Consider the following 23,358-nt stretch of genomic DNA (forward strand, 5'->3'; position numbering starts at 1 on the left):
TATCAATACTCCTATATCAAAAGAACAAATATTATTCTCGTGACACGTTACAACCCCAGGTATAGTTAAACGCACTTTCTCGTCTAGCAATCAAATCGACCATGTAATAAAGTAACTGACTTATCATCAAATCTAAAAAACAATCTATGCATTATGCGTAAAACATGACTTTAAGAGCAGCAGTTAAACAACGTCTTATAAAATGAGAGTTACATGTAGTTTGAAGCGTTGCAAGATATGGTGTTTGTTTGGCCTGGAAAAAATACATTTATTTATAAATTAATTCTTTCAGACCCCATTAAATTGGAAATATTTCTTTCTTTTTTTTACATGAAAAAATGTATGAAATATGAAATACGAAAGCAAAAGTACATAATTAAAAGCAAAAGTGTATAATTAAAAATGTGGAAATTATTATATAAATATGAAAATTATGCTTTTAAATTGTCTCTATAATTTACAGAAAAAAGATGAAAATATACGAATTTCTACTTTAATAGAGCTGAAGGAATTAATTAGTCTCAGTCGAAACTAAATTCATCGTATGAATCGCGCAATATATATATATATATATATATATATATATATATATATATATATATACATATCTGTCACACGAATGTCTATCACCATCTCGCCGGCCCTTTACAGGAACCACATTAAAGGCGGCCGCTGCAACAAAATACCAACCCCATGTTGCTTTCTACCAACGCGCGCGAGTGAGCGATGCAAAGGGCAGCAAAAGGGGCATCGTTCATTTCGTCGACTCGTTTCTGAAAGTGGCCCCAGCACACACAGAATCACCGCGTTACCGCCACCGCTATTGCTTTGTAGCTTTCATAGCTATGTGTCAAAGAGAGAAAGAGAGACAGAGAGAGAGAGAGAGAGAGAGAGGGAGAGGGAGAGAGAGAAACTTCATTACACGTGAAACCCTGACCATCCTGAAAACTTAACTATTGCGCCGGTCGGCTGCAAAGAAAACCCGAGGTGCGACCTAATAATTAATCGCGAATTTCCCGGAGATGGCTTGCATTAACTTTTTCTCGATTTTCGCATACGACGATGCGCACCGGGAGACATAGTACACCAGTGAATTCGGCGGTGAGTGGCTTATATGTGGCTAATTAATCCATGAAAACGCGCATCCTCGTACGCTCCGTTAACGCCACTAAGCCGACCTAAAACCATGCACTTCGCGGCGCACTGTTTTATTCAGGACGGCAGCACTTTACCGAAATAATGATTTATTTAGGTACACCGCGCGCACGCGCGTGCGCGCGCTCGCGGTCCGAGGAGACGTGGTCCAGGTGAGAGTGCACAGCGAGTGAAACATGGTCTCATGAAACATTGTTAGTCGCTTTTACGACGCTATTTCGCCTTGTTGATTCCCGACGCGCCGACCTTCATACATAGATCCGATCATTCACCCCCTTTATTTGCCCCCCTTACTAAAAGACACGTATCTTCTTAAACATCTTAGGAGAACAAAATGGATTTGCTTTTCGAGGGAAAATCAAGAAATGTGGTGGGATTTTTTGATAAATTTCTAATGATTCGTGCTGTGATAAGAGAAAATCTGAGATTATTTCGTAGAATTATTAATTTAATCATTTGAATCTAATAATTTGAACATCGTCTCGCGCGAAAAAATTAATTGTATTTATACATTTTAATGTACAATCTCAGTGAAGAGAATCTCGTCACCAGGAAACTTTCGGCACGTGTCAAATACATCTTTTCTCGCGACGCTTCGACAACGGAAAGGCAGGCAGAATCGGTATAAAAGCGACGTCGTAGCAGACGTCGTAGACGCGTCGCCAATATGATAACGTGTTTTGACACATAAAACTCTGGCAAATCGGCCTTCGTATTTCGTAGAGAATGGAAGAGAATGGAAAGAAGGCCCGGACAACGAAAATATACGACAAGGTGGCAGGTCGTAGGATGCGAGGGAGGTGAGCAGAAGGTATGTCTCGAGAAGGCAAACGGAAAAGAGTCGCGTCTCTTCGAAACGTGTCTCCTCACACGAAGACAAAATAAAGCTTCGCACCTTTCTTCCTCCCTCTATTTCTCTCCTCTTCCATCTTCCTCCTCGAACGAAATCTCGTAAACCTCTCTCTCTTTCTCTCTTTCCTTCTCCCCTCCGTTTCTTTGGAAATACTTTTGCCAGACGATAGACTCGAGACGGTAGACTCGTGTCAAGACCACTTGGTAGATTTGCTCGTCTGTATACGTCGAGCGTATACGCAAATAAAGTATCTCGTTTGCCACGATAACAGCTCGCTCGAATCGTTATCATCGACTTTACTCTGAATATTAAGCGGCTCTCGAAATTCAGAGTGAATGACAGTATCGTTTACTCGGGTAATAAAAATTCCGATAAATTCGCGTATTGTCCTCTTCTAACTTCCACGAAACTATGTAGGTTTGTAGAGCAAAGGAAAATAATTTCAACATTATTCTTGTTTCCACTGTGATATTCAAGTTTACGAGAAATGGAAGTCATTCTCCACGAAGTTGTACTTGCACTTTGTGTATATAAGAAACTTTCAAAGATAAAAATGAAATTTCCGACGAAAGTTTTATAGCTTCAAACATGCAATAAGAAATTTTCAAACGTCAAACGAAATGTATTGCCGATGATTTCCGATAAGATATTGAATTCGTAAAATCTATCGATACACTTAAACAATCGAAACAATAATTTTTTTTAAACTTAATTGTTTCAAGCGTAATTAAAGAATATTGTACATATATAGTAAAATAATATTAATAATTTGACATAAGATTCTTTCCACAAAATTATTAATAAACAATTGGAAAAGTGTATAATTGATAATGCGATTAGTTTGTAATGATAAAATTAATGATTATATTGTTTCTCAATAATTATATGACTTTATATGCATAAATTCTTTTCTAATGTCGTAATAATATTTTTTAAATGTTGTAATTATTATTTTTCATTAAATATCGTAATAATTGTTTTCTTATTATCATTGATAATTATTTACATTTTATTTATCATATTATGTTACCGATTTATCAAAGTTTTCAATTTCTAACTTATATATAAAAATAAGTTTCTTAATAATATCAAGTATCAGATTTTAAAACAGAGAGCAGACGAAAAATTTATTGCAGGCACGAGTCCGATTTCACATTTCGCGGAATGTTAAGTATTCTTTTTCTGGTCCGCGTAAAATTTGTAAATGTCACCGAGAGCTTCGACATTTGTTCGCATGCACAGACACAAATAGAATATGCCTCCGATAATAAATTCAACGGTAAATGAGTGCTGTTTCTTGATTCATATATTTATCAGTCTGCTTTTATATTATCCATTTTTAACTTGGGAGATATAAATATATCGATGATGTAAGTAATATGTAAAAAAATATATTTATACACTTAAAGAGAATGTCATTAGAGAGAAAAACTTTCATGAGACATATCCAACTTTGCACATGCTAAAAATATAGTAGCAATTAATATTTTTTACTTTATAGTTTTTCTATATAATCATTAATATAAATTTTTTAATACATCTTATTAGTAAAGTTAAGATTTCGCAGTCAATTTTTCAGAAATTATAAATAAATTTCTAATTTAAAATAACTAGTGATAATATGAGAGATAATGTCAATTTAAAATATTGACTTTAATATAAATTTAAAATATTTATTTTAATCATTTACAACTACAAATGAACAATCTAACTTAATTTTCCCTACAAAAAATTAATTCTACAGCATCGATAAAGATAAGAGATTTATTGACTTATCAAACTAATGCATATGATATAAAAATTCATACATGCTAGTTAAAAATCAAATTTATTTTTAAACACGAAGATATGAAATAAATTTTTAATCATGTTTCTTAATAATCTATCTTTTAATTAGGGCTATTAATATATAAAAATATACGATATGAGAAACGAAAATATATTATTCATCGAGCCATTAATACGAGACACTCCCTGAGCACGTCCCTGACGAAGATAAAATAAATTTCCTCTTTGCTGTCCGCAAGCTTACGCGACGAGCTTTTTTTTATCTGTCGCGCGTAAGCACGGTAGACAAGGCGGTACCGTGCCACCGACTAGCCAAAACATTCAACTTGATGGCGAGCCAAAAATCTCACCACCAAAAAGATACACCTGGCCGACGCGTAGACAGTCGGGCATTCAAGAGAGGGAAAAGAACACGGAGAATCGGCAGGACAAATTTTGCTCAGGCATTCGCGAACAATAAATTATATATTTATATATTTAATTAGGAGATAATAAGCTATATTTATGACATGTTATATTCGTGATAGCAAAGATGATTCTTTGAAATATATATAAAAATTAAAATCACAAAGCATTACATACTTTTACTTATTTTTGAAAAAAAATTTCAAAAATAAAAATTTTTACTTCTCTTTTTCAAAAATTTATTTATTTATTTCAAAAATAAAAATCTATCCCTTCAATCTAGAGAAAATTTCTCGCATTTACTTGATAATACAATGCTATAAATAAGAAATTTAAATATAAATTATTGAACATTTCATGATAAATTATCACTTTTTCACATGATATAATTTATTTCTCTCAACTGTATCAGAAGAAATAATTGCGTTTATCATTGCTGTATATATCAAATAACCGACATTTTAATTAAAGCAAACTAGTTGGTACAGTGAAAGGAATATCTCCGCCGTTGCTTACAAAGCCGTTCCGCGCGACATATTAAAATACTTACAATATTGAAATAAATGCGCGCATGTTTACGAATAAACAGCATACGAAATATTAATGTACGATAATCGCGGCATTTATTTACTCGCCAACATCCGAAAGGACCATTATTGCAATTCGCCCACGGAGGTCTCGAATAATTAGTTAACACGCGCGAGATGCGCGTCTCGGCCTCTCGAGAATTTCTCGAGCGGATAATTCGTGATATTTAATAGCGGACGCAGTTATTTCGCCGGAACTTAATATTCTTCCCCGTCATCGTCATCGTCGGATAATTTTGTCATGGGCGACATGCACACGCGTACATGTACACGTACACGTACACTCACGCGACACACGCAAGCCGACAAATATCGTCCGTAAATATTTGCTACCATCATAGCTTATGTTGTACACGCAACAAGCGGTGTGATTAAAGCAGGTTGATGACCTCGTATCGTGGCCAATGTTTAACACATGAGCTTTTCAAATAAGCTTTTTCTTGCCATTCAATTGACAGGTACTTTCGACTATGAGTTACATGAAATAATTTCTTGAATAATATATTCCAATAAAAGGACGATGCCTAAACGAAAAATTTGACAGATTTAGAACGTGTTTCGAACATTTTAAGAATGAAAATTGGATTCTGATATTTAATTCTTTTATTATAAATATTAACTGAAATGTATTTTAGAATTCTGTTTTCGATATCAGAATGAACTTGTCATTATTTCAATAGAATGCATATAAGATTTTTCATTCAATTATTTTAAAATTAATTTTAATTAAGTTATTGATATTAAATTCTTGAATGTCGCCAGTAGATAAAATAAAAGAACGTAATTTAAATCGACCACACTGGCAAATTTATTGGTTGGTAAAGTATCATTTTAACGTTTCGACCATAGGTTTAATACGGGATAAGGACGTTGGTCCTTATCAAATGAACTACAATAATTTCCAATATTATAAACAGTAATTAAATTACAATAAAATGTGAAAAAAAGAAGAAAAAAATTATGTACATACAGTCTTATTATAGTTAACTAATATAATTTGAGAAAAGAGGAAATCACTATGTCAGGATTCCGTCATATCAACCTCTCGATCCAACACAAAGAGAAAGACTAAACTGCCTTTATTAGTCTATCATAAATATTGTTTAAACTCTCAATCCTTTTGTAAGTTAATCGTATTGTCAAACTTTTTGATAAAAACATTTCAGCAATTTCTCTCTTTCTCACAATTTTTGTCTTTCATTGTGTAAAATAAGCAGTATGTGATACTTTACCAACCAATAAATTTGCCAATGTGATCGATTTAAATTACGTTCTTTTAAATTATTGATCTTATTATCGTCTTATCAAGTATTTCAATAAGTCAGAATCGTGAATAAAATGATTAAATAAAATACACAGATATGATGTATTTTAGAAGAAAAATATTTGATATGCAATATTTAGAATTAATCTTTCTTTAGATAAAAAAATCCTTGTATATCGCGATAAATTCAAGATGAAGAAATAAAAATTTGAAAAACTTATTTCTCGAGGATGAGAATTTTTTTTACGAATTTTTTGCATGGTTAGAGAACAGATTTAGAAGTCTTATAAACTCAACGAAATGTAAATCCACCTGTAGCTCTAAAATCTGCGATATAAATCACGTGTTAAGAAGACGATCGCGCGGGATAATGTTGTGGATTAGCAACGTCCAGTCCGAGAACTGTATTTTCTATTTTTAACAAAAGAAAGAAAAAGAAAAAGGACTAAACATAATATTCCTAAACCTATGTCGACAAGAATGATATTTTCTTTGAAATTTGTGTGAAAGCGAAAGCGAAAACGAAATCCTCTTTTTTACGAAAAAGTATGTTGAATATATCGGATATACCTTGCGGCCAATGGATAAAATGCTAAAAATTTACTATCATATTATACGTACGCATGAATTCTGCATAGTAATAAAAAGTTAGATTTTAAAGATAGAATTTAAGATGTGTAATATCTTAAGATATGCAATATGAGACTAACAATAAGGAAAAAAACAATAAGGAAAAAAATATCTTTGCGCTACAAATTGACAAAACTTGTGATGATTTAATTTTCAATATTGATATAATCTATTACATGTAAATCATTATGACATTTCATTTTTAATTTAAAAATAAATTGAGATAATATGTATATTTCATAGTACAATGACAAATTATTTTTAGTTATTGACATTCGATTAAGAAAAGTAAAATAGTCAAATAGATATAATATATAAAATAAATATAAGCAAAAAAATGATATTAAATATTGTTGATGAAAAATAGTGTTGATGAAAAATAGTTGGCGGAAATTGAATGCTCGATTTTAACTTTATCTGAAATACACAGGCTGTGTTTCACGAAATTCGTGCCATAAAATGCGACCGTGCGCCCAGTGTGGTCAAGCAATGGAACGTTAAAACTTGAAACGAGCTGCGAGATTCGTGTGACACGCGCGCCTTTACATTCATTCTACATTAGGCAGCATTTTATTACTTTACAAAGTCACGTTCTCGCTGCCTCTAATGCTTAAAAGTAAGAAACTTTCATGAAAATTAGTCAGATTCTTGACGTATAATTTCAATGCTATGCATCGGAGTTAGTTATCCCAAGTTTGCAAAATGAAATTTCAGGTCTTTGTATCGTAAATTTCATTTAACTTTAGATTACATTAGAATATAATATAGAGTTAAAGTATAATATATTATAGTAGCGGTTTTATGCATTATAAAATATGAAAGAACTATAATATACGTTAAATAATTTATGTATTTTCGCGTGTTCAATTTATCCGACTAGAGAAAGTACAGCACTTTATTAGCCAATGTAACGCGATGAATTCAATTTAAAAATCACAATATATTTTATTTAGAATCTTCAAAATATTAAAATAACACAATAGTAATATACAAAAATAGTAAAAGTAATATTTATTAATAATATTATGGCTTATATTTTTCGTAATAAAAATGGATTACATTTATTACTTATTTCGTGCGGAATAAGTACAGTTTGTTTTAATTCTAAAAAAATATATGGCAAAATACAGAGCTAAAAAAACGAAAAAAGCTTTTTAAATAAATAAATAAATAATATTGTATTCAACAATATAATTCTATATAAAAGTTAATCTGAAATAAAACCTGTTGTAGGGTGTAAAGCATAGTACCTCGAACTGTCAATTTGACCGTGATGTCCATGATTTATTGTTATTGTTGGATTAATTCGCTTGTAAAAATTCGCTTCTTTATTATGCCGGCTAAAAACAACGCGGCACATCCCAGCCGCGAATATCGCGTCGCGTATGCGACGAAAAATCCCAAATTGGAAAGAAGCGGGATGGCCTTTATACAGCCGTCGTTAGCGTACTAACGATAAATTAAGTGCAATTCGCGCTCGTAAAATGCCGCACCCCGTTGCCTACGGTGTCGCTTGATACCGCGCCGAATCGGCTTTTATTCGCGAAATAATATCACGGACCTCAGTTGCGCGGGAGAAGGGGGGAAGGGGGGAGAGGGGAAGATTTTTCTGCATCGCCAACATGTGCGTTGCAGAGAAAGATAGAAGGAAAGAGCGAGGGGGTTGTGCCGAGCCACGAGAGGGAGGAATAAATTTCGGAGGAGTATGGTAAAACCAAAAAAGAAGAGGGATGACTCTCCGCCACGGCGAGATAAAAAGGGACATTGCATAAGAGAGACGTGAAAGAGGAGGAGAGAGAAAGAGAGAGAGAGAGAAAGGGAGGAAGAGGGTTGGCTTCGGCTCTTTGTACAGAGAGCTACACGATATCCTGTACATTCGCGTTAACGCCGATACGAAATTTATGGTCAAATAACGGCCGACTATCGGCATTGCCCGCCGTGTGATCGGCGGGTGAGAAAGAGAGAAATCGCAGAGAAAGAGCGACACGTATATACTATATGTAGGAGAATTGTAGGGAGGAAAGGGCTTCGAAAACAGATCCAGGGCGCACTTAATAACGACGCGGGCCGAATCCTATCTATCGCTACATCCTTCTGGATCACGCTTTCCCGCTATAAATGGAAATCACTTCAACTTTACACTCTTCCATCTCTTTCCCTTTTCTCTTTCTCTCGCGGGATGTAAAATTTTTATTTTTTGTTTTCAAATTTTTCTTTGTAAAACGTCAAATTTTTTAATCTCGGACGTACTATGCTATAAGAATAAGAGAATTAATATCGACATTAAGAATGATAATGCGATTGCAGACACGGTAAGGTTTTGATGTTTACGTCGCAGCAACATCTGCAGGGCATATTAATCAAGGACGCCATTACTCAACGTGTCAAGTATAAAACGCGCGAACAATCCGAAGCAATTCGCCTTAATTAATTACGTTGCCTCGCGCTTTCCACACGCACGTGGAAACGCGTGATTTATTTCTTATGCCGCAACACACGTCTTCATATCAAACATATCGTTCCAAATGAAAATATTTTATCATCAGCGATCTAATTCTGCGATTTTATGTCTCATCGAAAACGATGATATACGATCTTACGCGTATCGTAATTTGCAAATCAATCAGGTTGTTTCGACTTCTTTTTTTTTGGAACAGATTCTTTGACAGATTTGTGAAAGCTTTTCATCAATAAAAATTTGATGAGGAAAATTATCATTTTCTTCTTTCTCTTTAACTTTTAAATATATATATATATATATATATATATATATATATAAATTAAAAAATTATAAATGTAATTCATGCATTTTTTAGCAAAATCAGATGTAATTTTTTCAATTTGCTTGAAATTAAAGAAACTAGATACACTAAAATACTTTTTAATTAGATATTTATAATATTAAAATAAAAAATGTTTCGGAATAATATTATATTTAATTCTCTTATTAAAAATATATAAATAAAAACTTTATATTAAAAACTAGTAATTAAAAAATTCAGTATCATTTTACATTATTATGGAATTGTGAAGGCAAAAACGGGAAGAGTACGCTTGGAACACCCTATATAATCCTTCTCGGTTACGCGAAGCCAACATTATACATTTGTTTCCGCACGGTCGTATATCAAAAGCAACGCGGTAAATGATTGTTTCCACCGCTGCAAAAGCTTTACTACTGCAAGGACCAAAGTTTCGTATGGCGATTCGAGAGCTGCTCGTCCCGTGATCGGTGGGCAGTCTCAAGGGGTAGAATGGACGAAGGGGACCAAAGGGGAAAATGGGAACGAGACGCGTGGAGGGCGAGAGCTCGCAAAAGTTAGTTTCAGTGACATATGTGACCAACACACGTGGAGACGGAAGTTGGCCTGGGTCTCTCGCCTAGAACCTGGATTCGCCGAGCCTGGATTCAGCTAGCCCGCGCTATACCTGACATTTCCATCCCCTAACTACCCCCAGCCGTCGCTTAAGGAAATAGAGCTGTCCGATGCAAGCATTGCGATCTCGTCGCTGCAACGAGCTTTCAAGATGTGCCAATAAATGGTAATCGCGGTAAAAATCCGTCTTTACCATCTTTACCCCATTCACGGAAGCTATCCTGTCAGTCGTGTAAACAACTTTGGAAGATTGAAAATACCCCACCCCCTCGTGGCAAGAGCGAAATATCCGTCGTGAGACGCAGCGACGAAATCTCCAGTCACGTCGCATTTCATATCACGATGCGCTTTTTGAATTTTAAACTTTAGCTCATCTGATCTCGTGACTGATCTTTGCAAATTTTAAATTTATAAAATTAATAAACGATGTATAAATATCAAGAAATCTTTTTCGTATTATTATTCTAAATTCTATTTTGAAAGATTCAAAAGTCCCTACTTAAATTTATCTTATTATTATAGACTCGTGAAAATTAGTTTCACGTTCTACAATTCCCCTGTAAAGTTATATTGTCCTAAATATCGACATCATTCAAAGTGACAAGATCTGAAGTTAAAATATGAAGCTTCCAAAATATTAACATCACTCACACAATTCCCCTAATTATATTGAAAATATTCGACGTATATAATAATAGCAGACATACATAATAATATATTATAATTGTGAGCATTCGATCTTGATGGCTTACAATATTTAATAGCAACAGACTAAGCACGCGTGTCGAATCTTTGTAAACTAATCCTTAAAGCGGAACTTATTTCGTGATTTCATAAGAGCATCTCGAAGAAGAAGGAGAAGAGGAAGAAGTTTGAAGCGTTGAAGCGTTGAAACGACGAGTTACCTGTAAGAAACTTCGCTAAAGTGTATCGCGCTCGTCTCGGCGAGGTACGAATGGAAAGTTGCTTAAATTATCCGGCACGTTAGCCCAATCGAATCGGAGTGCTTCTCAATGTACCGTACGATGAATGCCATGTTTTTTTGCCACCGGCTCATCGTGTCAGATTGAGAATTTCGCCAAAGCGAGACTAATTAATGGCGTCCCGATTTAACTAATTTTGAGACTTCAATTCGAATACAGATTTAAATTAATCACGTCAGAAAGATTTGAATCCACCACAATAAAAAAAGAATAATTGTATTAATGTGTTACAATGTGGACAGGATGTATTGAAATAAAAATTTATATTGTTGGAATAAAAATAAAATGTGCAAGTGAAAAAACCACGAGAAAATATTGCTGCTGAAATTATATATTTGCCACTTTAAAATTTTATCACACGATCAATAATGATTTTTTTATGACATATTGTCTCTTTTTTTTCTTTCCTTTAATATTTTCAATATAAACATAAATGATCAAAGTACATGTCATTAAATGTTCATCGTGGTAGTGTCGCGCTCGTAGTTTCATTACACCGTTCGCCCGGCAAAATCCGGCCATTTAACTTAATTAAACGCGTCTTTAATTAATTAGAGAAAGATCGCGCAGTTTCCTCGAAGGCGGAGGCGTTGCCTGCTTGCACTAAGGACGCGCTCTCGCAAGGATCGCAGGTCAGACACCGTAAAATTTTCACCCCCTTTACCTTTGTAAAGGGCTCCACTCGCCCGCGCTGTTATTTCCACCTCGTGCGCTTTTATTTCCGAACACTTACAGAATTCCTCCGTCGAGCGTTCTTATTGAAAGTGCATGGCGGAAGTTACGGGAAAGTTTTTCAACGCCGTGATATATATCTACGCGAACAGCTCCGCGATACGTATATAAAGCTCCCATACGAAGTGTCGATTTCGCGAGGAGTCCTCGTACGAGGCGTAAATCTCCCTTTAAGGCTCTCGTAAGCGGCGAGCATTTAATTAATTGGATCGTCTAATTGATTAGGGGAGGATCAACAGCTTCAACATGAATGGCATACGGAATGCAAACTTTCCTCACGGATTCGCCACGCGTGTCGCATAAAATCTATGCGACAACTTTAGGAACTTTCCGAAATAAAAAAGAAATGCAAATACGTTATTACTTTGCTTCAAAATTTGCGCGTTAAATAAAAGCGCGAATAAATAAAGATTTATTTCCTTCCGAAATTAAATCGTCTAAAAATCGATATGTCAACATTATTGCATTTTTAAAGAAAGAGTCTAACTTTAATAGGAAAGGAAGAAATATATAATATTAGTATTATTATTAAGGAATTAAATGACATTTTGTTGGATCTTCAAGTAGCGCTATGAGAATGAATAATGATATTGCTATTAAAAAAAGTCTAAACCCATTTCGTCATAATTTAATTTTTTTTACACTCATATATGTATATAAATGTTAATTTACATTTGTCACTTTTTGGATCTTCAACTAGCGTATTTACATTTACATACATATATGAGTGTAAAAAAAATTAAATTATTACGAAACGGTTTTAGAATAGGTTTTTTTAATAGCAATATTATTATTTATTGCGCTGATTGAAGATCCAACAAAATTTAATTCCTTATCGTGTGCTTACATCTAATCTAATGGAAGCGGCGAGTAAGATTAAATTTCGAGTAACCTTCCTTGCATAATCATCAACGTAAACCTCCCGCATCAGATCAAGTTTCGTGGTCATCACTCGGCTATAGTCGAGCTAATTCAAGTTCCATCGGATTTAGGTGCGGTAAGATCGCTCCAACTTCTTGGTCGAGACTACACCGAAGAGATATACCTTGCGTCTATTCCCACTTACTACACCCGCTCTCATCGAGAGGAGATCGGTGCATAGTGTTGGAAAATGATCGAGAGCGAGTCCCAATTTCCTAGGTAACCTGTCCTGCCAGCTGGCACCCTTTGGCTACATCGAGCATTCCACTTCCATCCCTCGCCGACTTCAATGAACCTAGGATATATATCTAGGATATTAAAAAAAAAGAATACGAAAGATTTGCGATCACTATTTTAATCTCGTTGTCTTCTACGAAAATTTCATCAAATATTATCTTTGTTCACTAAATTAGGACTCACTTAATTTGTTAAAGATAGTAATAATATCTCTCTTAATTTTGCTCGATTGTTTGTTGCAAAAATTTCGATTTTATCATTAAATATCTTGATAAGAAAAATTTTAAATTCGCTCGAAATTTTAAAAATACATTTTTCCTATTTATTCGCATTTCTGAAATGACACCAAGTCGAGGTAGAAACGAAAAAAAAGATGAGAAAATAAATAGAAAATGGTAGAGCGAGGGAAGACCGGACAAGAATGAAAGAAGAGAAGGTGCAGATGCTGCACAGAATCTCTCTACTACCAACCACGTTGGTATGCGCGAAAGGTGTGGATGCAGCTGCTATACGAGCAACTAAGTAACCCAGTTTGCCCGCGAGAAATAAGCTACCCTGGCGGGGGTAGAAAAGTGCGACTCGCGGGTTGTTTCGACGTAAAGTACGGTACATTATAACCAGAATTATGGGTATATATTGTGTGCCCGCTTATTCGAATACATCGCGAGCGCGAATGTATGACCTGCACATTCGAAAAAATCTCTCAGAAAATATGAAAAGGAAAATTCTCTTTTCTTTATCGTTGGATGAATAAACCATTGAAATAATTTAATATGTGTACTACGTGTAAAAAAGAGAAAAATATTAGTACTTAAAAGTTATGCGAATAAACATACCATATATTATCGTTCTAATATAAAATCTTTTGTACTGTATTTGTATGCACTGTATGCGTGCTCAGAGATTTTCATCTATAATGTATTTAATTATTATATTCAGTGGTATATAATAAATAAATAAATAAATAAATAAATATATATATATATTTATTTATTTATTAGTATATTCAACAGATTAAATTTAGCTAAATTGTTAAATTTATCTGGTAATACATATTTATATATATCTATAAATTTTTCCATATACAATCATATTTAGATATACGAATCACATTCGGAAAATTAATTCTTAATTAATTGTTGAATATGAATATAAATAAATACGAAAATTTCTAGTCTAAATATCACTACAATTTTAAAGAGCGTTATCCACAAAATTAGGAAGGCTTTGTTAAATTAACTAAACCACACGAAAAAGTTTCTTTGGGACCCATTTGCCGCCTTGGTCGAGAATTAATACCGCAGCGTATAAACACTTTTCTTTTATCCTTTTTCACTTGCGTGCACCAAACCACGTCGACTTTGTGGTTCTTTTGCAGTCGAGTATCGTGTACGAAAAAGAGTTTTTAATTTTGCGATAAGCAAAATTATCAACAAGGGACACATGCAGTGAAAAACATTATATGCTTCAATTGCCATATCTACATAACTAATTGTTCAGTAGATAGATAGTTATAAAAAATATAATATTATACATTTATATAATATAATATGTAATATATAATTATGGTAATATATAATTGTAATATATAATTATATAATATTATATGTAATATATAATATATAATATATAATATTATATTATATGAATTATGATAATGTCAATATATCAATATATATCTAAAAAGAATTATCTTTTTATCAATTTTCTGCGCATTATCATTTAATTCATTATCATATAAATTTTTTTCACGAATTCAGAGCTGATTCTTCCGTAACCAAAATCGATTAAATATATGATCACCTGGATATTCTATCTATCATTGAACTTTATAATTAAATTTTGCGTTAGATTATAAAAATTATAAAAATTGAATAAATTTATTTAAAAAAATCTGTCACATAAAAGACACGTTATAGCCTTTATCTCTCATTTGAAAAACACATTTAGAAAAACAACGTGTACGTAACATTATTGTAACTGCAATTATATGTATAGGATTCTGTCATCGTTAGAAAAAATGTCATATAAAGAAATCCGCCTCTTTAAAAACACGTTTAAATGCCAGCCTCGAAAAAAAGTAACTCGCCTTTCTACGAGATTGCTGCGCTACTTTTAATTAATACTTGTTAGAAAAAAGAAAAGCGACCGTCAGACTGGCGCGAAAAGACAGGTATCCGGCGGAATATCTTCTTCGTGCCCTTCTTGCAGATTTTTCATGTTTTAATTAGTTTTTTGTCCGGTTTGTTTATTTTTAATCCGTAGTGCCATGTGGAAAAACGTTTTAAGTTATTACTGCGAAGTACGTGCATTTCGTTGACTCTCGTCACGACCGCGACTGCGATTGCGAGGCTTAAATATGATTAAAGCATCGTTTCCTGTAAAATTAACTTAACTCACGTAGTTCCGCGCGTTTTATCCTGTATGTTGTTGAAACAAAGTGGTTAGCGTACGATTTTAATAAATGCAACTTTGAAGTATGTTTCCATCTTGACCGTTATTTCTCTCAGATTAATTGTACAAACAAATGTCATTTAATTATAACATTTCCTGCCCAGAAAAATGAGTATTTCGAGTCTGACAATTAGTAGTTGTGGGTCGTTATGTAATTTGAAAAAATTTATACGAATTAATCTTCAACATGAAAAGTACACAACTAAATTATATTTTTTTAATTTTTGAATTTTAATCAATTTTTTATGCAAGATTTTTATTTGAAGTTAACGTACGCATTAATTGTGTGGGATATTAAAAATCAAACAATTGGAAAATGAATAATGGCTTTTCTCAATTTCATATTAAATAACAACTGATATGAAACTCCTAAAAGACAAAATTATTTAATATTGAGAATTGGAAAGTTTTAAACTGTGAACAAAACTCACGTAATGGCATTAATACAGCTTACAGTTAGTTTCAAATATATGAAGAAACTTCTTAATAGAAGTTTCTCTTTTGAATACAGAACACTAATTATTTATTTTAATATTAAGACTCTAATTTAATCTATGTGACACATTTCTAAGGAGTATTATATATTTTAATTAGTCTAATCTTTCTCTATATGACGAATTGTTGATTAACTTATAAAGTACAAATCTCCTTAATTATAGATAATTCTTAAAAGAGAACACTCTATTAGAGATATCAAATTGCCTCTGCAGGATAAGAATATTCAGCTAAATATATTGCAATTATCAACGATAATTTATTCAACCAGGAGATATCGAATTTCCTTAACAAAGACCCTGATAATATTCAATTTTACGATTTCTTTCTTGCTAATTATCTTTATTTTTATCAATCGATTGCATCGTATTTTTATGTCATCTTACGTCTCTAAAATATTTGTATTGAATAAATTTATATTAATTGTAAGAGAAATGCAGAAAGATTATAATCAATTAAAATTTAAGTATTCAAATATTATTATATTAATTTTTAATGCGAATAATCTGTTAATTGATAAAAGTATTTAATAATATGTGTGAAAAAGAATAATAATATTAACAAACGCATTGAGTAACCATTGCATTTTTCTGATCATTATCTTATATACATAAATATATAAATAACTAAACATAAAATTAAATAATTAAATATATCATATGTCATTAAATATTAATTGATTATTGACAATCGCGCTAATTTCTTCATATTTAAAACCAGGAAATATCAAATTTCATTAATAAAGACTCCGATAATAATCTTATTATTATTATTACATTGATAATCTGTCAGGTATTTTAAAGAAAAATAATATGAAGAGAGTATATTTTTCTTGGGAAAAGTTTTCTAGATTTTCGATTTAAGACACAGCAGCTTTCGCATGATATCATCTTTCGTAAGTTCTTTCGCACCGAAAAACTCTAGTAATTTCTAAAAGTTTCCGATGACGATGGAAAAGATTTTCTTACTTTGTCGTTATCATGACAGTAAATTTTGAGAAATAGGCAGCAATATAACATCTTGTTAAAAACTCGCAAAATTCCACGGAAAGTGGAATAACGATCGATATTCAGAGAGCGATCACGCGAGAAAACCGACGAATTTCGCGTGACCCTGCCAACGCGATTCTAAATTAACGAGCTACGCTAATTTACGATTTTTTTCTGAACGTTGCATATATCAACCCGTAAAATCTGTCAATGGGAAAAGTCGATTTTTAACGACCGGTTCAGAATTATTTTTGCCGAGAATATTTTATTTTCGTCCGCGATTCATAAAAGCATTTAAGAGAATAACTTTTGGGTCAAAATGTTTATTTGTGTAATAAACATAAGAGTTTTCGCGAAACTTTCCCAATTTTCGTCGAAATTACGCGCAGCTCGGAAAATCATTTAGGAAAGAAATTAATTCGCAGATATAATAATTTTAAATAAGATATAAAATTTAAAGTACTTAAAATATTATAAAATAATATTATTTGTCACATGTCTTTCCTCAATACACTTTTCCCTGATATCCTGTACAGTGTAAATTTTTGGTAATTCAAGCCAATTCCGGTTCATCCACTTCCATATGTCGTCTACCTACCCTAACTATTTCCCTAACTAATTCTCGCAAATAAACGAATGCTTCTCGGTTCGCGAATTCGCGAGTCGGGTTTGTTTTACGACGGCGTGCAAAAGAGTTGCCCGAGTTGTAGCGGGTGCACGCATGATTACGATAAATCTCAATAGAAAGCCAATTACTCGAATGGGGCGGGGGTAGAAGAGAGGGAGGGAACGGCTGGCGGCAAAGTTGGCGGGACACGTTAATGAGTTTAAGTGAATGGTACGGTAAATTGTGCTATCTACGTTACTGTTTTAGTTCGTTCGACAGTAAATTCATCAGCGAGAGGAAGGAGATGGTATATTTAACGCAGGCCCTCGTAAATCGCGGCAAGAGCAGCGCCCCTTAAAAAAACCTCGAATCGTGAGCAACGCGTTAAAATTGCTGCGTCGAATTGCTGTTTCGCTTGCCTGCGAAAAACTCGCAACAAAGTCTAATTCGATCGACCGTCCGGTTTGCCCCGGATAAATATCGTTGTCGGACGTGTGGCCCTCGTCGTCTTCGCGCCGTACTTATCGCATAGTTAACCCCTTAGCATATGTCTCCTGTCACTCTTTTAATACAATCTAAACACGGCGTTCGTTCGCGGCGTAAAAGAGACACCGGGATCTCGAGGAACGCAATTCTCTCGCCCTCTCTTTCGAGGAGCTTCTTTCCCTCTTTTCATCGGAGACACTTCTGTATCACTTTTTCTCCCCCCTCTCTCGTCGTCCCTCCCCTTGTCCGTCTCCCCGTCCTCTCTCGTCCTCCGCTTCCCTTCCTTTTTCGCTCTCGTTTTACCTATGCGTGCGATTTCGCGAAATAAAAACGTCGCGCCAAGTCTCAGACGCTCCAAATTTGTCGTGACAAAAATACGCTTTATCGCACGCCGTCGGTCGGGGCTTCCAGACACTTAGGAGGCAGAGGTAGACTTCCCTCCGGGCTTCCACGGACAGTGCCGGATTAAGAGGATGCGCGTCCCGGGATACAAGCGCAAACATTCCGCCGAAAAAGACGTGAGCGCGATTATTACTGGACATTTATACATCACGCGCAGACAGGTGACTTTAAATTAGATTAACCCCTATAAAAGTTAGTCCGCATCTTTCTCGAAAGAATTGATGCGAATAAAGTTTTACGAATTTAATTTTTTACCAGAGTTCGACAACGGCATCAAACAACGAATCACGACGAAATTAATGCAATAGCTGCTTACGAGGGAAAAAAAATGAGGAAGAGACTCGCACGTCAAAGGAAAAGTGGAAAGAAGACGCTTGGAAAGGAACGGTAGAGGGAACGATATAGAGACGCGCTATAATTTATTTATCCGAGCATATCGAGCGAGGCTCGGGGCTCTTAATCTCGCGGTAGCTTCGAACTCGTCTCTCGTCGCGGTTAGTTAACCGTGGCCTATAAATAGCCACGACGACGACATAACATTATTTTTCCAAAGAAACGACGCATCGGGGTCTGTCTCTTCTCGAAATCCCCACGGTTATTCCGTCGCCTTCGGCCGCGTCCCTCCCTCCCTCCCTCCTTCTCCCCCTGTGACGCTTTTGCAGTCCATCGTACGAAAGACGTCGTCGCGCGGATTCTGATGCGACGCATACATTTAGTTAAATTAAGAAACTGTGCGTCTTCTCGCACACGCATCCGAGAAAAATCCCGAGACAGGCCAATAAATTTCGTCGCGGCGACGACGCAGTCTGGTCAGGACGGTGTCTCATTTTAAGTATTAACGTAGATAGTAATAATTAGATAAAAATAAAAATAGTTAAGAGATATTGTATAGCTAAATGTATATTAATTTTCAATTTTGTCGCCAATTAAAACTAAACCTAACGAAAGATATAATCTGCTCCGTACTTATATCTTGAAAATTGACTTGTATCTTTAATTATATATATTTCTCCGTTAATTTTAATAATATCCTCTTTCTGTAAAAATGTATTTAATTTTATTTAATATAAAAATAAGATTTAATTGTATTAAATATCTAATTTTATTTAAGATTAATAATAAAAGAAAATAATGTGAATATTAAAATGGGAGGAAAACTAAGGAAAATTAAGAAAGTCAGATGAGGAATTTTCTTCAATGATTATATTTTTATTTACAATTAGATAAATAATAATTAATTAGAAAATTGAAAATATTATATTCTTGTTGTTTCAAAAAGGACGTAATTCTATCATTTCTGTAATAAAATAATCATTAGAAATTTTCTGTTTTCAATATCTGTATTATTTGTAAAGTCTTATAATAAAATCTTAACACAATTATGTAAAATCTGATGATATTGCGTAAGTCGATTCTCCGCTAATCGATTTGAATTTTTTGTTACAGATGCGCAGAGGGTTTCACGGGTCTACGGTGCGAGACGAAGGACGTCATCAGCACCGGAAGTGTGTATAATCCGCGTATGCTGCCCTTTTCCTGCAAGCTGGGACTCTCTACCTCGTACTACTGCTAGCGATAATCGCGCGGGGCCCTTTAAACACATGAGTAGACCCTTTTTTTTACCCTTACGGTGTACTTGGAACCCACGAGATAGAGTCGTGAGAGGGCCAACGCGCGACCAAAGAGGGGAGGGAAAATCATGCGAATGAAGAAAATTAGATGGAAATAGAGAGAGACACAAAGACAGAAGAAACGATGACGGGGACGAGGCGTTTAGGCGAGGAATCGACAAGAGAAAGAGAGAACAAGAAAGTTAGAAATTTCGGACGAATTTCGGTTCCGTCGATCTCGGGCATTAGGACAGGTCCTGCGTATTCCTTATACGGGAACAGGTTCCAAAATAGTTCGGACCGGGCATTCGTACCTTCTTTAATAACTAATGTTACTTTTACATCTTTTCCTTCTTCTTCCTTTTACATTTATCATTTTTCTTCTACTTTTATCTTATCTGCCTTCTTCCTTATTCTTCCTCTTGTATATTTTTCCATTCCTTTTTGTTTTATTATTCCTGTCATTTCTTGTTTTTCTTCTTCTTTTTTTTCGTTATTATCAATACTTTCCTTCTAGAAAATGTCACTACGCGACGTGCTCGCGCTTCCGCGTAAAGTTCTCCGGAAAGAGGGAGAATGGAAATAATAGAAAGAATGGACGAGGGATCATGAATATGAAAATGAGCGTGTGAAAGGGGGCAAGAGAAAAAGGGAAAAGAGAGCTCTCGACTCTCTCGATGCTCCTTTCGGTCGTATAATCGGGAAGAGCTTTCAAGCTCTATCGCAGATTCGAACGGCAAATGCTTGACCTCGAGAACGAGGACGTGGAAGCGTGGCCGGAGAAACGCGCACTCGTGTGTGTCGCACACTTCTCCGGGGTCTCCGTGAACAGGAGAACAATACCAAAGAGCCCAGGGTCTCGATCAAGGACGACGAGCGCGACTACGACGGTGTATTGTCACCTGAAGATGATCAGGATGACGCGAAGGATCCTCGCTTCTCCTCCTCTCGATTTTTCTTTTAACGTGATCAACATATATCGAGCAAATATTGAATCGATTTTTAGTAAGATTGCGCCAAGGAAAGAAGGTTAAAGAAAAAGTGACACAAAGTTCTTGACTTCGCGTACAAGAAACATCTTAATTGATTGATGAAATTTTATTTTGATCAATACAGAGACAATTCTCTTCCGATTTAATAGAGCAAAGAGTATGAGACATGAAATATTAATATCATCTGTTTCCTTGGATTCTGCTAAAACAATCCCTATAAGCCGAAAATAGTTTCTGTGAATAAAACTTACGGTCTGCTAAACAATCTATCTTTTTCTTTGATTTTTCTTTTCTAGCAAGTTTATTGTTTCATGGCTCGGTTTTATTGAAATCGTGGAACGTAGGGCTAAGAAAACTTGGCAGCCGCGGCATGTTCGTTGCTATTGAAAGGCTAGAATGTAAAAAAGAATAATGCGAGCGTTGAATGGAAATCTACTTTTACGTTTTCCATTTTACTTCGAAAGGAACAAAGTCGGAAATAATTTCAGTATATTTCTGTTGGGAAAAATACATAAAAATGTCCAGAAAAACAATTATTCAGAGAATACGTTAATTAGTGAAATCTCAATGACAAAATCTGAAATTTTGATACAGTAAATCACTACGAAAATCAATTGTTTTTTATGATGGTATAAATCATTGATATGAGATAAGTGATTTCGAATTATGAATAATAATTTAAAATATGTTGAACGTAAAAGACATGACAGCCATTGTGGCAGTATTTTAAATAGAAAAATCAATTTTTCGCCAGAAACTAACAATTTTCAACTATGCTGTTGCAGCAACATTTCCAAAGTTTTCAGAACCAATCGTTTGTCATTGTATAAAGAAATGACGCGAAAGGAGGAGAAGGAAATTGGCCAGTCAGCGATCGAGTCACGGGGAAGAGACCATGGGGCAAAAACAATTTAATGTAAAATACGATAGTTTAACGCACTAGATTAGCTAAAAAGCAGAGATGTAGGATAGATAAAAGAGAAAACGAGAAAGAAAGGGTGAGAAAATAACGAAGGGAGGAAACCACGAGAGCGATGGTGAATCCTCATCTCGATGAGACGGGAGACGCGGAGTGATCGAGAGGTTTTTGACAAGAATAACAATCCGACCTCAAAAATATTCTCCGTCTTTAAAATGCGCGATACGTGGAGAAGCATTTATAAAATATCCACAATTATCCATTTTTATTTCCATTTTAATTAAAAATTTGTAAAAAAGAGAAGAAGGGAATATTAATAATATCATGGAAAGAGACGGATATTTTATGGAATCGAGTTGGATAAACCTTTGAAAAGAATTGTATCTAGAGACGAATAATGATCTCAAAATAATGATTTCAAAAATCTCGACGATGATGACTTCCGTGCGCGAGCAAAAATGGTGAGCACATGGGAAGGGAGCGAGGGATGCACGCTATGCTCCAGCAGTCTCGGGACCCTGTATATATATATATATATATATATATATATATATATATATTTATGTTTTATATATTATATTATATATTATATATATAAATATGTGTATAAACATTTTTAATTTATTTATTTAATTCATTAATTTTATTGATTTACGATTAAACGTCATCTCCACTTCAGCAACCGCCTGTGTTTTTAATTTTTTGTTGACCTTTCTGCACCAACATGCTCTTTCGTTTACGCTGCTTCACATATGGCAGGTGGAATACGAGAAGAGTGTTCAAAATCTTTCGCCTCTAATATACTCATAGGTTGTAATAGAGTACAATCTTGAAAAAATTGAATCTGAAGAAAGAAGTAGCATCGCTTATTTACTTCCATAAGAGAATTAAACAATTAAAAAACTTTCATTTATGGAAAATTACAGATCTTTTTCTTTTCTTATTTCGTACACATCTCGAATTTTACACTCTTATATTAAAATATATATGTCACAGTTTGTTCCCTTTACCATATTTTTGATAAAAAAATAATGACAAAGAAAGAAAGAATGACATCTGTAAATAAAGAATAAGGAGAGGGAAAGAAAATGTCTAAAATAATATAATGGTTCATATAGTCATTTGCCATTTTTCTTTTTCAGAAGTTTCGACTAAATAAATATTTCATGCTCCATCTTTTCATATATTAATGGCGAAAGCTTTGTCACGCTCTTCCGTTGCTTTCTTCAAGCAGGTAGGTGCACTTTTTTTAGTTTGCTTTTTATTACAATCTAATTTACATATTATTATTTAAACAATAATTTTTATATTATTTCAGTTTTTTTTTTAATCCAAATGATTCGTTAAATCATTGCGAATCTGAAAATTTTGAACGATATATAACCAGATCGATTTTCTCTAACCAGCTTGTTTCCCGACGTTAAAAGTGCGCTTACACGGTATCGTTTTAATTATATAACGAGTTTTCTCTT

At 34.2% G+C, this 23,358-nt stretch overlaps 1 protein-coding gene across 3 annotated transcripts in view; it reads left to right on the plus strand.

Moving 5' to 3' along the window:
- The window catches only part of LOC105253920 (protein vein), a 320,393-nt gene that overhangs the window by 268,917 nt on the left and 28,118 nt on the right, over positions 1–23,358 (plus strand). For 2 of the 3 annotated variants that reach the window (XM_020028313.2, XM_020028314.2), the window contains exon 5: positions 19,812–19,870. In XM_020028313.2, coding sequence (XP_019883872.2) covers positions 19,812–19,870 — 59 coding nt within the window. Of the gene's footprint in view, positions 1–19,811; positions 22,401–23,358 lie in introns of those variants that run through there. The other variant, XM_011262279.3, reaches the window with a different exon arrangement.

This window comes from Camponotus floridanus, unplaced genomic scaffold (assembly GCF_003227725.1).
Source record: "Camponotus floridanus strain SB8 unplaced genomic scaffold, Cflo_v7.5 scaffold21, whole genome shotgun sequence".
In the NCBI taxonomy this organism is placed as follows: Eukaryota; Metazoa; Arthropoda; class Insecta; order Hymenoptera; family Formicidae; genus Camponotus; species Camponotus floridanus.